The sequence below is a fragment of the Sphaeramia orbicularis genome, chromosome 2 (genome assembly GCF_902148855.1).
Source record: "Sphaeramia orbicularis chromosome 2, fSphaOr1.1, whole genome shotgun sequence".
NCBI classification, from domain to species: Eukaryota; Metazoa; Chordata; class Actinopteri; order Kurtiformes; family Apogonidae; genus Sphaeramia; species Sphaeramia orbicularis.
In genome coordinates this window covers 1,799,626-1,818,420 of record NC_043958.1, presented here as the reverse complement: position 1 = coordinate 1,818,420, position 18,795 = coordinate 1,799,626, and the positions used below count along the sequence as shown (strand labels likewise).

Sequence of the window (18,795 nt, the reverse complement as noted above, 5' to 3'; positions counted from 1 at the left end):
ATTCCGTATAGAGATCAGCTGTGATTAGAAGTGGGCGGTGGTGGGGGAGGGGCTTAGCGGACCGCCATCTGATTAAAACACTATATGTAGGTCATGTGTATTAACCATCGGTTTTATTCACCATGACGTGGAACCACTGAACGTTTCATCACATTTAAGTCCATGTGTTGAAACAGAAAAAACAAACAGACACAAAACCCACGTACGGTGTTTCTGTAACGGATGTTTGGTTTCGTCTTTTATGACGTTCATTTCACTACATATTTCATGGCCTTTTACTGTTAGAACAGTTTCTCCTTTCAGTATCTTTTACATTTTCATCTTTGTTGCTTATTTGTCAGTATTTTTGTCAGTTTGTGGCTTTTGCAGCATTCATCTTTTTGCATCTTCTACCATTGTTTGGCCTTTTACGATATTTCTTTGTCTTTTAGCATCATTTATGTTATTTGCACTTTTTTGCATCATTTACACCATTTTGGTCATTTTGTATCTTCTACCATTTTTCTGTCCTTTTACATAATTTAAGAAATTTTTGTCTTTTTTTGTCTTTTACAACATTTTACTCTTTTTCCATCATTCACGACATTTTTGACTGTGCGTATTTTATGACATTTTCTTCTTTTTGTGTCCTATATATTGTGTCGTTGCATCATTTACGACATTTTGACCTTTAAGAGTCATTAACTGCATTTTTGCCTTTATCCATCTTTTATGACAGTGTCTTTTTGCATCATTTATAGTTTTGCCTTTTTGCATCATTTACGACATTTTGATCTTTATCATTAACAACATTTCTGTCTTTATCATCTTTTATGACACTATTGTCTTTTTCCATCATTCACGACATTTTTGATTGTGCGCGTTTTATAACATTTTCTTCTTTTTTGCATCCTTTATACTGTGTCTTTGCATCATTTACGACATTTTGACATTTAAGAGTCATTAACAGCATTTTTGCCTTTATCCATCTTTTATGACATTATTATCTTTAAGCATCATTTACGATATTTTTGCCTTTTTGCATCATTTACATTCTTGTCTTTTTGCATCATTTGCAATATTTTCATCTTTATGCATCATTTGTAATATTTTCATCTTGTTGCATCTTTTACCAAGCTTTTCGCATCTTCCACCATTTTTTTTTGTGTCATTTACAATGTTTGTCTTTCTGTGTCCTTTAGCAATTTGTTTTACATTTTCTACAGTTTTTTCAGTATTTTTTTTGTGGAAGAACCTTATTGCTTGATTATTTTCCTCATAAAACTGTTTCGAAGCAGCAGAGTCTGAATGTTTTCATATTAAATGGATGATGCCGATTCAAGTCTGGACACACATGTACAAACACACAATGAACATACAATGGGAATAACAGGCAGAAAATCCTATTAGTAGAAATGCTGCAGGCACTGAAGATATGGAGGGAGGGAGGAGACCCCGCCCCCTTCTCCTCCTTTATTACCGCGCCTCCTCCTCTTCAAAGCATCAGAGCTTCAGTCAACACATGCACAAATGACAGCGAATCCTTCAAATCAACACTAATTTCAGCTAAAAATCACTGATGACATTGTAGATGTGGGACAATCGGGAGATGACAGCGATTTATCGGACGTTGATAACAGACTTTTACAAGTGGAAACTGCAGAAAGTGATGCAAAAGACACAACCAGATGAAAACAATCAGCAGTGGATATATGAGCAAATGAGACAAATTCAAAACGATATAAAAGACGTAAAAAGAAGCAAAAGTCATGAGTGAACAAATAATTGTAAAATCAGAATAAAATGAGGAAATTACTTAAAATCAACCAAAAAAATGTTGAAATATGGCATAAAAGTCTACAAATATTTGTCAGTTTACAAGAAAAGGAGCAAAATACTTGTAAAACGGGCAACAAGCAAAACAACTACACAAAAATAACAATAAAATGAAAAATAATTAAAATAATTGTCATCCTGTCATGATTTTCACATTGTTTTCATCTTATTGCAAGTTTTACAACTTCATCTTGTTTTGTTTTTCGTGATGTTTGCATCTTCTCACAACTTTCACGTTGTCATCTTATTGCGACTTTCATATAAACCTCATCTTTTTGCAAGTTTTACGGTGCTTTCATGTTGTTGCATCTTTTGCATTTTGGTCAAACTTATTACATTGTTTTCATTTTTTTATGAAGTCATGTAACATCTTATGAAATCATCTACGTCAATGCAAAAAACTAAGACTGCTGAGTCATAAATATATGCGAAAAACTTCAATGACAAAGTCTTACACTCATGCAAATAAAATTGTAATTTATGAGAAAAAAATGTGACATCATTTCAGCTTTTGATGATTTTTTTGTTACACGTTTAGATGTAAAAGAACTAAATAAATCGGATTAACCTGTATACATGCATAAAGACATCGGAGTATTGGGGACAAATCCAGGTGTGTGAATCTGATTTCTCCTAATCAGATTAGTGCTGTTATCAGATAAAACTGATTGGATTACACAGTTTACAGGATCAATAATAATCTAAAAAATCTACAAATCAGATATTGATCAGATTATTAGTGTGGATGTAAATGTGTTCAGTGTCATCAGCGTACATCTGTGGACCTATATCTGAAATTCATTAATGTAAATATATAAATGGTGGGGCCTAAAACGGTCCCCTGAGGGATCCCACTTTCAATTTAAAGGGCTCATATTTATCTAAATCCACTTCTATTAGTCTTTGGTACATTTATTTGTGTATTCATTTTGGCAAAAATCAAGTGGATTTCTACAACCTGTTTTAATTCCTGCTTAATTTTTTACGTCTATAAGTAGTTACGTCACAACATTTGCACATATAAGGTCAAGACTTTCAACAAACATTTCTCCGAGTCTGATATAACTGTTTGCCAGCAGCAGCAGTTGTAGTATAAACTGAAAATATGTCCAAACTTTTAGCCAATTGTCTAAAATGTTCAGTTGTTGGTTGAACGGGACAGAGCAGCACAGCCAACAATCTGGAGGGGGCGGGGCCTGAAGTGGCTCATGTGCATTTAAAGGCCCAGCACTCCAAACCACCTTTCTGGTGTCATTACTCAGAAATAGGGTTGAAGATGGACCTGTGGAGTTGAATTAATGAAGAATTCAGACCCAAACAGAGCATTTACAGTTTATATAGACCTAAGAGAAATGTTGGAAAATGAAGAATTCCATTTAAAAAAAGCAAAATATCACTCCTTTAACCCATAAAAATCCAGTGCTACTTTTGTGCCAGTTCCCAAATGAAGCTTTCTCTCTATTTAACATTTCTTGAGTGATTTATCACCATTTATCATAATATTATCCTTTGTATTTTGCATTTTTTAAGTTTATATCAGGTATTTTCCTATATTTAATTCACTGATCATGTAGATGTTCATGAAAACTCAGATTAAAGTTGAAGGCTATTATATCAGAAACAGAGAAAACTGAAGAAAAATTGACTTTTTGAATAAAGATATTAATAACTGAAAGTAAAAACAAGCATCTCCATCCACTGTCATTGATCCAACTCCATGGGTTTCACTGATGAATCTATGTTGTAGAAGATGACTGTGTTTCCACGGTAACTATGGAGCCTCTGAACATCCAAATGGGTCATATCTAATGACAATGAAAAGATGACAAACTGTATTTTACACCAATTATTTACGTGGATTGATAGGATTAATAGAGCAACAGTTACTAAACATTTTAGATCAGTAGATGGTTTCAATAACCAGTGACTGTTTGGGTCTTTATGGGTTAATGGAACACAGACTTATGATCTGAGAACTCCACAAATCAGATAATGATCAGAGCTTTGACTTTTGTAAATCATAGTTGATGTGATGGAGCTTTCTCAGCTTCTACAAATGTTAATAATGCCTGAAAAGCTCAAAACAGCACTTAGAATCAAAGACAAGTCAACTAAAACTAGTTAGGAAACTGAAACTGAACCAAGCTCACAGACTGAACGACAATAACAGCAAATCAGAGTCTGAAAACCGCCTGTTCTCGGTGAAACAAACCAGACTGAATCTGGGCGAAGGGACAAACAATCGTCCTAAATGTGTGGTTTCTATTTCAGGCCTGAACTGTTTGTCCTAAGGAGCTGGCGATGCGTTCACTGACCGAGATACAACGCGACCAATCCACTTCCTCATGTTTTCCACTCGCCTCATCTCCGTGGAAAGAGGATGCTGAAGTGAGCAGATAAAAAGTCAGAGCCTGACTTTTCTCGCCTCCGATCTCACTCAGACTTCCTCTCAGCTATTTTCAACCTTTTTCCCCTCATGTTTGTCTTTTTCTGGAGGGAAAAAAAAAAAACCACGAACGCCTCTCCTGTTTTTGTCAAATGTGGCATGAGTTGATTTTATGATTTCTGACCTCATGCCGACACAAAACAGCAGAAAGATTTCCATATTTACAGCATTAAAGTAAAGATAAATATCTGGGTTTGTTGGGTAATTTCAGTGAAGACATAGAATCTGCAGAGAATAATAATGAACTTAAGGGTTTAGGACTAAATTTATGTAAAACTAATGTGACAGTAAGGGACCGGCAAACTTTAAATTAAGCTGCAACACCTCAAGACAAACGCTGCAAACTTCTGAGACTGAACTAGTTAAATCTCAAGACAATAAGTAGACTTGTGAGAATGAAGCAATAACATTTTAAAGCCAAAGTTTTTAAGTTCGAAGAGTAAAGTAGTAACAGACAGTTGTGAGAATAAAGCTTTGACATTTCAAGACTAAACTCAAAGTTGTGAGGATAAAGCGCTAACAGTTAGATATAAAAGTTGTAACACGACTCTACAGAAGTACCATTTTAAAACATGAGTCATTAAGTTGTGAGAATTAAGCCCTGACATTTTCAAGCCAAAAAGTACAAACACTTATGAGACAAAAATGGTAAAAGTTGTGAGACTAAAGCATTAACATTTCAAAAGAAAAGTTCTAACTCAACAACTCTAGAGCTGTGACATTTCAAGAGAAAAATTGTAAAGTTCCATGACTAAATCATAAAAGATTTTAAGACAAATGTTAAAGTTCCAAGACTAAATCGCCAACAGTCGTAAAGTTGTAAGTCTAAATCGCTAACATTTCAAGAGAAGTCATAAGGTTGTGAGAATACAGTGTTACCATTTCAAGACAAACGACGTCAAGTTACAAGACCAAATCGCCAACAGTCATACAGTTGCAAGACTAAATCGCAAACATTTCAAGACTAAAGTCATAAAGTTGCGAAAATAAAGCGATAACATTCTTTTTAAAAAAAAAAACTGTACAGGTCTACGAGTAAAGTACTAACCCCTCAAGATAAAAGCCATAAAGTTGCAAAAATAAAGCATTCACATTTCAAATCTGATGTCCCGAAAGTGCAAGGATAAAACAATAACAGTTAAAAACAAAATTTCTAGCACTGACTCTACAACTGTAACACTTTAAGACAAAAATCATTAAGTTGCAAGACAAAATCGCAAACATTTCAAAACAAACGTCAAAAAGTTGCCAAAATAAATATCATTTTAACACATAAAGACCCAAACAGCCACCAGCGACACAATTCATCCATAGATATAAAATGTTTAATACATGTTGATCCACTAATCCTATCAATACATGTAAATAATTGGTGTAAAATACAGTTATTCATCTTTTCATGGTCATCAGATATGACCAACGCGGACGTTCAGAGACTCCGTAGTTACCATGGAAACACTGTCATCTTCTACAACACTGATTCACCAGTAAAACCCATGGAGTTGGATCAATGGCAGTGGATGGACACACTTGGTTTGTGTTCTGTTAATTATATATTTGACTGAAAAAGTCACTTTTTCTTCATTTTTCTCTGTTTTGGTATAATTAACTTTGAATTTACACTGAGTTTTCATGAACATCTCCATGATCTGTGAATTAAATATAGGAAAATATATGATTTACACCAAAAAAATGCAAAATAGAGAGGATAATATTATCCAAAAAAATTAGCGATAAATCCTTTAAGAAAGGTAGAAATAGAGATAAATTCATTTGGGAACTGGCACAAAAGTAGCACTGGGTCTTTATGGGTTAAAAAGTACAAACCCTTCAAGACAAGAAATGTAAAGTTGCAAGAATATAGCGATACCGTTTCGATATTTAAGGTGTAACACAACAACTGTAAGACAAAAGTTCCAAAGTTCCAAAAACAAACCCATCATATTTCAAAGTAGATGTGAACCGATGAGAATGGAGTAATAATATTTAAATAGAAAAGTCTAAATTCTATGAGAGTTGGTATTTTGTGGTATTTTCCACGAGAAAAAGACGTAAGTACTAAGTAATAATTCTCAATCATCCCTCTTTATGACTTTGTATTTAATAAATGCATTCTGTTTGCAACAATTATATGATTTTAATGGATCTATGAGTCCAAACCCACACTGTGAGCTGATTTACACTGTACAACGTCTTTGCCTAAATAAAAAAATGACCTCTTCAGTCTCATCTATCTGGGTCAGATTCTAAACCGGGTCTTCATCCACCAAACTCAACCAACAGAATCCTCTTTAATCCACAATTCTCTGATGTAAAAGCCTGTCGACATCCACACAAAACAGTCACTTCACACGATTCCAAATCACTGGATCAAACCGAGGCTGAAAGGCGAAGAGAGCTCAGATAAATGAAAGGCAAACGGCGGCGTCTGGTCGACAAACATCACCCTCCTGTCCAAAACAAACACCACAGGATCCTCCTCCGACTCGACAAACAAACACCGCCGGTCCATCGCAACAAACCACCGACCAACAAAGAAACTGAACAAGAAACAACCAGGACCAGCTTCAGCCAGTTTCAGGTCTGATATTTAAGACGCAAACCAACTCAGCAACCATCATTCAGATGGTGAAACAAGCAGAAGCCTTAAAAAAAACACCAGAAAGCAGCTAAAACATAAAAACAAATGCATATATTACCGTTCATCATCATCATTAATCCTCTTGATACACCATGTTCAGGTGCTTTTCACTAAACACCTTTAAATGTGAATCTTCATCATATGATCAGATCAAACTGTTCCCAGAAATTCATCTGATCCGACACTCGAGAATCTGAATCCAACTCATGTTACCAGTGACTGAGGTGACTTTGTGTCATTTTAAAGACATTTTTTATCTTTGTAGACTTTAAAGATGAATGTTTAGGTACTTGGTAAGTCTTTAAATATCGTTATATTGATACTTTTCAGACTTTAAAGTTAAATGTTTTGATACAATTTAGACTTTTAAAGACTTTAAAGAATTTTTTATACATTTAGGATTTAACAATGAACATTTTGATACATTCAGACTTGAAATATCCTCATTTTGATACATTTTAGACTTAAAAGATGAATGTTTTAACACATTTATGCTTTAACTATGATGTTTTGATACTTCTTAATCTTTAAATATCATTATTTTGATACTTTTCAGACTTTAAATTTGAATGTTTTGATACAATTTAGACTTTTAAAGACTTTAAAGATGATTTTTGATACATTTAGGATTTAACAATGAACATTTTGATACATTCAGACTTGAAATATCATCATTTTGATACATTTTATACTTAAAAGATGAACGTGTTGATAATTTTTTATTTTCAAGATGAATGTTTTGATACATTTATACATTAAGAATGATGTTTTTGATACTTCCTGGTCTTTAAATATTGTCATTTTGATATTTTTCAGACTTCAAAGATGAATGTTTTGATAAATGTTAGTCTTGAAATATTGTCATATTGATACTTTTTAGACATTATTGTTGAATGTTTTGATACAATTTAGACTTTTAAAGACTTTAAACATGAATATTTTTGATATATTTAGGATTTAACAATAAATGTTTTGATACATTCAGACTTCAAAGATAAACATTTTGACACCTTTTCATCTTTAAATATCATGATTTTGATACTTTTTAGATAAATGTCATTTTTATACTTTTTAGATTTCAAACATGAATGCGTTGACAGAGTTTAAAGATGAATAGTTTGATACGTTCAGACTTTAAATATTGTCATTTTGATACACTTGAGGTTTTAAAGATGAACATGTTGATATTTCATACTTTAAACACTGTTTTGATATATTTATGCTTTATCAATGAATGTTTTGATACGTCTTAGTTTATAAATATTGTTGTTTTTATACTTTTAGACTTGAACGATGCTTATTTTGGTATTTTCTTGACTTGAAAACTGTATGATTTAATAAACTCAGAGTTTAAATATGAACATTTGGATCCATTTAAATTTTAAATATGAATGTTTTGATAATTTTTTGACTTAAAGATGAATGTTTTGATGCACTCTACTTTTAAAGATGAACATTTTTGTACTTTCAGACTTCAACGATGGCCATTTTGACACTTTTTAAACCCCTTAAGATGCCTACTAGTGTTTTCAAAATAAGTTGTCACCACCAGATCCCCTCTCAGACTCTTCTACCCTAACTACCTCCAGATCACCTGACCCTCAGTGAGTATTTACCATCAGTGTTTCCTCCGTTCATGCTCTCTGTGCTGGACTGTGACAACACTGTCCTTTTAAGGCGTCGGAGTGACCGGTTGGTGCCAGGGCTTCCCACCGGCGTCGACGTGGTGGCCCCGTCCCTCCTAGAGAAGATCCCACTGAAGAACCGAACCAGGCGCCTCTCGCTGGACCGACCCCCCCCTCCCCGCAGAAGGAAGGCCCCTCCTGAGGCGTCCTTCTCGGCCGACAGACGCAGCAGGTCGCTGTTGTCCAGGGTTCGGTTCTTGCTGCCTCGCGCTCGCTCCAGGCGGCTCAGCTCGGTCATGGAGTCGGTCTTGTTGAGGACGGCTCCAACCTCCAGCGTCCTGCTTTTCTCTCTGGAGGGGTCAGGGAGGCGGCGCTGGTGATGGTCCACGACGGCCTCTGTGGCCTCCTCCCTGGGTCCTGTGGCGTCCTGGACGATGCAACCGGAGCTGCTGTGGTGTTTGTCTTTGGAAAGCGCTTTCAGGCGAAGCAGCTCTCCACCCGTCCAGTGTCTGAAGCTGAAGCTACGACGTAGAAGACCAGGTGGACGCTTCAGAGGCGGGGTGCCGGCGTCCTGGGGGGCTTTTGCTGTTTTCCCGTTGCTTTTGGACTGCGATGTCTTCCCTTCACCACTGACAGGAGGCTCTGAGCTCTTCTCCTCCACGCTCTTCGCCTTCAGCAGCCTCTTCCTCTTGACGTTCTCTGCAGATGGACGGTTTTCAGAGCAGATTTCCTCTTTCAATCGGTTTGGATCTGCTGCTTCCTTCACATCCTTCTGATGCTTCCTGGAGGTTTTCAGCCGGCCCAGCTCCAGCTGCCCCGTGCTGAACGTCCTGAAGTTCCTCATGTAGCCCTGAGATGAAGAAAAGTCCTCAGATTCGTCATCCACCTCCTTGAGCTGCTCCAGGAGGCCGCCACGCTGGACCTCCACCGAACCCTCGCGACGAAACACTCCCACTTTGGGGTTCTCCGCCCGCCGGGGGCCTCCACCTTCATCCCCATCGTCCAAACTCTCCCTCTTGACCAGGGTGAGGGAGATCCGGTAGACGGTTTTCCTCTGAGGCGTTCCCCTTTCCATGCGTTCAGTGCAGTTACTGTCAAGTAGGTACATCCCTGAATAAATCCACAAACTTATCACCTCCAGACACTTGTATCAGTCTGAATTGAAGGTTACTCCAAACCTGTTAAATGCTGTGGATTCCTTCAGACTGAATGATGAGCATGAGGTTAAAGCAGAGCCAATGAACCTGAAAACAGTAAAACGGGTCAAACCACAACAGAGAAGCAGGAGGCAAAAAAACCCTGCGGCTCATAAACTAACCGCCGTTTTTTTTTTTTTTAATCCAGATGTGCAAACAGCGCGGACTTTGACGCAGGAAATGCATTCCGTGTTCATCCTACTGGAATTTAAACTGGCAGCGAACGGCAGGCGCGTCCTCCGTCCGGGTTCACGGCAGCTGCGCTCCGCTCCACGAAGACCCCCGGTGCGTAAAACCACTTCTCTGTGGACTTCCTCGCAGCTCCGGCTCCTACTCCGTTGCTTCCATTCCATTCCAAGCCGAGCGAACCGGACGGTGGTTGTTATTCTACCACCGCGTCCCGGACGGTGCCAGCGCGTCGTCGCCCATTGTGTGCGCACATCTCCCGCAGCCTCCTCCGCCTCCGGTCGGGCCTCGATTGTGATTCAAATGTCCGTGGGTGTTCGGGAGCGACCCCCGGGCCCGCCCTCCCCTCCTCCGCGCCGAAGGCTCTGCTCTGACCCCCCTGACAGCGACACAAGGCGCCGTCCCATCCCCTCGTCCGCCGCCACCCGCTCCGCCTGCGCTCTGAGCCACGCTCCGCTCCACGCACCGACACGGAGCACGGCCCACGGCCCCGGGGGACGACGGGAAAACACGGGCCGGAGACTAGGCTGCGCGGACCCGGACTGGAATTACTATCGGTAATCCGCCTTAAATCGCATTTGAGGCCGGTTTGGATGAGAAGGCACATTTACGCACGTTTACGCACAACTACTCACAGTTTCTGTCTTAAATATTCAACCAGTGAACCAGAAATGAGCAAATACCATTAATAAGATGCAGAAACCAGTAAAAGCCTTTAAAAAAAACATCTAAAATATATTAATTTAGAATGCAAACACATGAATATAATATTGTTCAGCATTATTTCTCCAAGTGGTGATTTTATGCTTTAACAAAAAACATGTTGATACTTTTTTAGACTTCAAGAATTACAGTTCTGGTACATTCTGAACTTAAACATGAACATTATGACTTTAACATCGAACGTTTTAATACATTTATGTTTAAACAATCAATGTTTTGACACTTGTTAGTCTTTCAATAATGTTTTCATCGTTTATATACATTAGATATGAATATTTTAATACTTTTATGGTTTAATAAAAACATATTGATACATTTTAGACTTTAAGAATTAATGTTTTGATACATTCTGAATTTACAGATGAACATTTTGATAATTTACAACTTAAACAATGAACATTTTAGTACATTTATGCTTTACCAATAAACATGTTGATACTTTTTGGACTTTAAAGATGACTATTTTGATGGCTTTAACAATAAATGTTTTGATACTTGTTAGTCTTTAAATAATGTTTTCATCATTTTTAGACTAAAAATTAACGTTTTGATCCATTTATGCTTTAACAATAAACATGTTGATACTTTTTAGACTTTAAAGGTGACTATTTTGATGCTTTTTAGACTTTAACATTGAACATTTTGATACATCTATGCTTTAACAATGAATGTTTTGATATTTGTTATTCTTTAAATATTGTTTTCATCATTTTTAGACTTTAAAAATGAACCTTTTGATGCATTCATGCTTGAACAACAAACATGCTGATACGTTTTCAACTTTAAAAATGAATGTTTTGATGCATTCTGAGTTTAAAGATGAACAGTGAACATTATATTACATTTATGCTTGAACTGTGAATATTCTGATACTTGTCAATCTTTAAAAATTGTCACTCTGATACTTTTTAGACTTAAAGACCACAGAAGTGTGTAAAAAAAAAAAAAAAAAAAAAAAAAAAAAAACACCCACACCAACACTCATCAACTTAACTCTAGAAAATGAACATTGCTTGATTTGCTGTGTAGTGCAACAGTAACTCAGATCTGCCGTCATGTAGAGTTAATTAGCTTAGCTCTCTGTTGCTACAGAGTTAAATTCACACTAAGAGCAGAACCACCTTTCATGATGTAGGAAAGTGTTAAAGTGGGAAAGAAAACCCTCATCCTATCCTCAGTGTCATTTTAGGCCCCAGTGTTGAACAGGAAGAGCATAAAAGAGTTAAATATTTACAACCATAGTGTTGACTTTAACTCTGAATGTGTTAAAATTACTTCAAACTTGCAGTGGATGCTTTTAAGCTAAAATATTTGCAGATTTAGCATCATGAAGTGTGTTTTTAGTGTCAAACTGATGGATAAAAACATGGATATTGTACACTGACAGGAGGTGAATTGCTGGTGTATTTAGGTCAGCGGGACAGAACCGGATCCAGATGGACTCCGGTCCAGGTTTTCTAGGACTCAGTGTTCAATGTGCAGGAGGTGGAGCTTGGTCTTCCTCCTCCCTGTCCATCAGCTCCTCATGGAGGCACAAACACACTGATACTGTGTCACATCTGCATCAGCGACGCCACAAAAGAAGAAGAGGAAACACAAACAGCTGCAGGAGACGCTTTTCCAGGTCGACGGCCTTTGTGTTCGCTCTGTTTTCGAGTCTAAAATGACAAGGTGTCTTCTCAGATTCAGCTTTAGACTCATTTACAGTGTGGAAATATGTGTCTGTTCTAGAGATGGTTTACAACTGATACTGCTGTCGAACCAGACTGACTGAATGAAGAAGGTTTAATGCTTAGAAAATGAGTTCAACTTATGGCTTTCATTTAAAAAAAAAACTAATTTGATCCAATTATTCCAACCTAAGACTTTCCAGAAAACTGTTTACCAGTTTTTCTCCAACTTCTAACATGATAAGAAATGTGTAAAAAAAAAAATATGGAAAAACCATATAAAAGACAAAACAAAAAGAAAAATGTAAGAAGCAACAAGATAAATATGGTGTAAAAGAGGAAACGTGACAAAAATATGTAACAAACAGATAGACAGATGATAAAAAATATAATAAAATAAAAGCCACAACAAGGAAAAAATGATGAAAAGAAAGACAAAAGACAACAAAAAATATGTAAAGGATATAACAAGATTTTTTTTTTAAAATGTAGAAAAGATGAAATACCAAAAATTTGTAAAATAGGACAAAATAAAGTTAAAAATGACTAACTGATGAAGCAAGACAAAAAAAGGTAGAAAAAAGAAAATAAAACAAGAACAAAAATATGTAAAACACAAGACAAACCATTAAAACAGATGCAACAAAACAAAAATGAGGTAAAAGTTAGACTAAGACAAAAAAAAGGGTAAAAGATGCAACTAGACGAAAAAAAGGTAAAAGACGCAGCAATAAAAAATGATGTAAAAGATGCAAAAAAGACGAAAACATAAAAGATACAACTAGATGAAAAAAGGTTAAAAAAAAAAACACACAACAAGAAAAAAATGTGAAAGATACAAGTCAAGACAAAGGTAAAAGATGCAATGATGACCCGAAAATGATGTAAAGGAGGCAACTAGACAAAAAACAAGGTAAAAGACACAACATGATGTAAACACAAAAGTCATAATAAGATAAACCGCACCTGAAGTCTTCATTTGTAAATTAACGTTACCATTTCCTGTGTATTTAGCTGATTATTGTTAGTTTAATTTAACGTTATCAGACATTGATATTTGTTGAATTTCATCAGTTAAAATCAAAGCTGAGAAGTTCAGCTGTGACCCTAAAAACGACCTGTTTCAGATTCAAAGGGTCAAAGGTCAAACGAAACCCACCACCTCCTTTTCCTGCTGCCTGAAGCTCCTCCCCCTAGACCGTGAAATCAGCCTCAATGGACTGGGGCGAGGCGGCTGGGGGGGGGGGCAGGTGGTCTTACCCCCCACAGGCCTCTCATATGCTAATGTACTTCTGCCGTACGCTCTACCTTTAAACACATCGGAAAGCGGCGAATTCAGAACGAAATGATGACATTTATGATGATGAGCAGGTAGAAAAAGGAAAGGAAATATGGGAGGGAGGGAAGGAAGAAAGGAAAGAGGAGGGAAGGAAGGAAATAAAAAAAGGATATAAGGGAAGGAAAGAGGAGGGAAGAAGAAAAGGAAAAGAAAAATATAAGGAAAGGAAAGGAAAGCCTTATTTCATCATTTCTTGAGTAAATTCACTAATTTTCAGTGTCAGTTTCTCAAATCCTGAGGTTTTCAGTCATTTATTGACAAATGACAAATGTGTGCAGATGTCATGAGTATTATTTTACTTCCTACATGTTTTTGTTCTAGATGTTCCAGATGATTTTGTTTGTTTTCTTGATTATTCTTAATTTTGTTCATCTTTATGTCCGTTTTGTTCATGTATGGTTTAGTTTTACTAAAGCCTGAGCTTCATTAAAGTCGTGGAATATATGAATAAAATAACAGGGCAGAGCAGAGGACGTGTCTGAAATGTCATCCTTTGATCATCAGTGTTTTCTGTTGTTCTGTTTTTGTCAAATGTCTCTAACGTGAATACATGAGGCTGAATAATGACTATCATTACAGATCAACATTTATTAGATGTGTGGAAATGAGAACTTATCTCTTTCTACAGTGAATTAGGACAAAAACAGGCCTTGGTTTATGAAGCTGAGATCCAACTGAACATGTTGATATAAAATATGTGGGTTTTGTGGTATTTGAAAGAACCTTAAAAAGGTGAATTTAATAAAGAATGTAAAAAATACATCAACTAATGTAAAAGTTTTCGACCAAGAGGCAAAACTGTGGCTCAGATAACAACAATATAATCTGTTAGTATTGAATCAGATGTGGTATTGATCAAATCTGTCAGGAAACATTTGCTGATTTTGATGTTTTATCATTCTGTTGTTCTGTAGTAACTTTCATAAGTCCTACTATTACTACTATGCTGATTATATATTATACTATTACACTTAACTATAATAAGTCCTACTATTGCTACTATTACTGTTGCTATTATATTTATTATTTATTATAATATTATACTATTACACTTATCAACTATAAAATGTTGTACTATTACTATTATATTATTATATATTATATTACACTTATTAACTGTAACAAGTCCTACTATTACTATTATTATATATTATATTATTACACATACTAATTATAATAAGTCCTACTGTTACTATTATATTTATTATACATTATATTATTAAACGTACTAACTATAATAAGTCCTATTATTACTATTATATTTATTATACATTATATTATTAAACGTACTAACTATAATAAGTCCTATTATTACTATTATATTTATTATTTATTATATTATTACACTTACTAACCGTAATAAGTCCTACTATTACTATTATATTTATTATATATTATATTATGACACTAATTAACTATAATAAGTCCTATTATTACTATTATATTTATTATTTATTATATTATTACACTTACTAACTGTAATAAGTCCTACTATTACTATTATGTTTATTATATATTATATTATGACACTAATTAACTATAATAAGTCCTACATGCAATGCATTGGTTACACTGTTTAAATGTATTGTATCTGTCACATGACAAATGTGAAGGACTTGAATAAAAGACAGTGAGAATCACAGCAGGTTAAGCTAAGACATGGGAAGACGCCGCCGAGCGACAGGCGTGTCAACAACCACATTCGTCTTCCTCCTGCAGAGGATGAGCGTTTTTTCTGCATCAAAGAGCGATGGAGCAAAGAGGTAGAACTCCACGGAGACGGGAGAAAAATGGGTCAGTTACCAGAGGGGGAGGGGCTGGGGGAAAAGGGGGAGAGGGAGGGGGGTGGTGGCCCCCTGCTGGTGGGAGGGGCTATGTATATACGTACACAGTAAAAGAACGGAGAAACCGAACACATGCGCAGCAGAAGAACACAAACATGCAGTGAACACGCACCTGGAACTGCCACGCTAATGCTAAGCTAACAGATAGCACAGGGGTCAAAGGTCACAGAGCTCCACAGGGGTTAAAGCATCATGGACCCTTCAGGGACCGTAAGAAGTTAATGAACTGAGACGGATATATGAGAGGAAAGGATGTAAGGAAAGGAAAGGGAAGAGGAGAAAAGGAAAGGACATGAGGAAAGAAAAAAGGAAAGAGGAGGAAAGGAACTAGGTGTCAGTTCTTACCTGTGATCAGGTGACGTTCAGGTAAACAACAGCAGCAGCACATGCGGAGAGAAGAAGACAGAGCAGCCAATCAGAGCAGGTTTACAGCACTCATGTGATTCAAAAGCGTTAACGGTCTGATGACTTCCTGTGGCGGGTAAAACCAGTCACATGACACCAGGCTGACAAAAGCATCATCTGTGATTGGTCAGTGTGAAAACCTTCAGATCGTTTCATTTATTCATAGATTCATGTTCTTCTTCTGCTGTAACACAAAAAAAACAGGAGGCTGAAGACGCAGCATTTTCTGACCAATCGGCCGCTGTTGCCGGGTAGAAGAGGCCGAGGGTTCAAAACATCTCTACGATGTTGCGGTTTGGGGCAGAATGTCCAAGTGAACTGAGGAACAATGTGAAGCTCTGATTTGATGTTTTTGGTGAAATGCATCATGGGAGTTGTAGTTAACACCCACACTCTTGTCTCTTCACATGTTGTTTTTTGTTTTTTTCAGACAGAACCGCAATGAGAGCAGTTTTTATTGCCAGGTGGCAGTAAAGACCGAAGAAATAAAGTAAGATAAAATAAAGTACTATAGTAAAGAATTAACATAAAAAAACACAATGCAACCATCAACAAAAAGAAAGGACATGAGGAAAGGATTTAAGGAAAGGAAAGGAAGGATAAAAGGAAAAGAAAGCAAGGATAGAAGGATGGGGTATAAGGAACGGACAAAAAGGAAAGGAAATATGGAAAAGAAAATGAAGGAGAGGACTCAGGAGGACAGGAAAGAAAGAAAGGGAAAGAGGAGGAAAGGAAATTAGGAAAGGAAGTACATAGTTAATTAGAACCCAACAGAACAAGGACCATTCCACCAAATTAAGAGAAAAGCAATTCAAATAATTAATGAAATATATAAACAATAAGATTATTTTTATAATTATGCTTTTTTCCCCACACATATTACGACAGATGCAGCTGTATACATTAATAATAGGAGAGGCAGGTTTATTTATAGAACACATTTCATGTACAAGACGATTCAAAGGGCTTCACATAAAACATTAAAAGCATTACAGCAGAAGCACTAAAATTCAAACAATACAACTGAAATGCAGCTGAGAACTGGTGGGTTTTTAAACTGGATTTAAATAACCTGAGTTTCAGCTGATCTGAGGCTTTCTGGGAGTTTGTTCCAGACACGTGGAGCACAGAAGCTGAACTCTGTGTCTGGTTCTGACTCTGGGAACTGAGTAAACGGACTCAGACTAAAGTGTAAATAGATATGAAATGGTACAAAGTCACTGAGTATCTAAAACAACAGGATGTTGATGCGGCTCTTTGGGATTTGACTCGACGTCGTCTCCATTCGTTCTCCAGCTGTTCCATCCTCCTCATTTCCTGCTCGTTCCGTCTTCCTGGCGTCGGACCAATCATCCGTCTTGTTTTGTAGCGGCGTCATCTGGTTCCTGTTGGACGCAGGGTTCCAATAGGACGGTGCGCTGTGGGTCTGTGGATGTGGATTTACATACTGCGTCCTGAGGGAATGTGGACGTCAGCTGTCCCCTCCCACAGACCTTCATGAATCCATCATCAGCTGACGTCCATCTGCTGCACATCGCCGCCGCCGCCGCCATGGCTTCACTTCACTTAGACCGGGATTTGGGAAGAACATTACCAGTGAAATCCAGCCCAGATTTTTAGGGGCGTCGAACAAACAAACCGGCTGCCCAGAAAGTCCAAGCCCTCCCATGGGATGAATTTGGAAAATGCGAAAAATACACCGAAAATATGAACAATCGAGGCTGTTCAAATCAGTTTAGTTCAGGTTCCACATTCAGACCAATATGATCTAAAGTGGATCAGACCAGTAAAATATTAAAACAACAACTTATAATTAATGAAAACTAGCCTACAATTGTTTCTCTTTGTTTTAGTGAAAAAAAAAAATAGTTATAGGTCAGTGTGTCTGTTGGTAATTGGATTTTCTTTTCAGAAACAAAAGAAAAACTAGTGGTTGATTTTCATTTTAAAATACAAGAATTCAAATTTTATTTTCAAGGTGTTTTTATTTTTCAGTGTCAAAGCAGATGAATCAAAAAAAAAAAAAAAGATAGATTTTCATTTTCTCCTTCTAATAACAAAAAAGAAAGTTACTACTTGACAGAAATGGAAAAACAGACTAAAAATGCCCGTTTTTCTCATTTTCTGAGACCGGATGTTGTCATTCTTAAGGAAAGAACGCTAATGCCTTGGTCACAAAGATTCTTACGAATGATGAGTTTGTACGAATTTGAGTCTGGAACAAATAATATTATTAAAGTTAATAGTGCATTTACATAAATCTCAGAAGTACAACTTCACATCATCAGTCATATCTTTTTTTCTACAAGTGAAGCTGATATTTTGTAAACAGTTCCATAAAATAGAGTTCTTAAGCTTAAAAATGAGCCTATTTGAGAAATTATAGGTGAAACTTTAATTTTTGACATTTTTTGTTGTATCTGACCCTTATTTTCCTTCATTTTATTTCATTTTGTTCATTATTTTGTTCATTTTTGTTTTGCTGGACGATCATCACATCCATTAAACTAATATTTCTAAGTCAGACTTGATTCTATTTTTTGACTTTTCTTATGAAATTTCATGTTCGTTCACATTACTCATACTTTTTGTGAAAGTATAGTTTGTAAATGCAAACATTTTCATCATGTAATTTTCCTTTTTCCACATTAAACCAAGAGGAAAGTGTGGCGTTGTCATTGTTTACAGGTTATTATGCTGTAACACTTTTAACCCAAAAAGTTGGAATAAAATATTTTTACATCTTCTCATGAAATCATTGAGACAATGTGATTTATTCTTAATGAAGTTGTAACTGGACTCAGTGTGTCATCATTAACCAGGTCAATTAAAGGAGGAATGTGTCTGAAAATGAAATGACTCCAACAGTGTATGAAACTGAAATATGTGAAGTGTACAATAAGTG

General features: G+C 36.4%; 2 protein-coding genes across 2 annotated transcripts in view; both read right to left on the bottom strand.

The window, feature by feature from the left end:
- LOC115436243 (arf-GAP with GTPase, ANK repeat and PH domain-containing protein 1-like) overlaps positions 1-10,158 on the bottom strand; it is a 114,845-nt gene extending 104,687 nt beyond the window's left edge. The window contains exon 1 of the mRNA XM_030159043.1: positions 8,519-10,158. Within this exon, the coding sequence (XP_030014903.1) occupies positions 8,519-9,635 (1,117 nt within the window). The 5' untranslated portion in view covers positions 9,636-10,158. The remainder of the gene's footprint in view (positions 1-8,518) is intronic.
- The window catches only part of LOC115432728 (zinc finger protein 420-like), a 597,943-nt gene that overhangs the window by 300,112 nt on the left and 279,036 nt on the right, over positions 1-18,795 (bottom strand). The window lies entirely within an intron of this gene.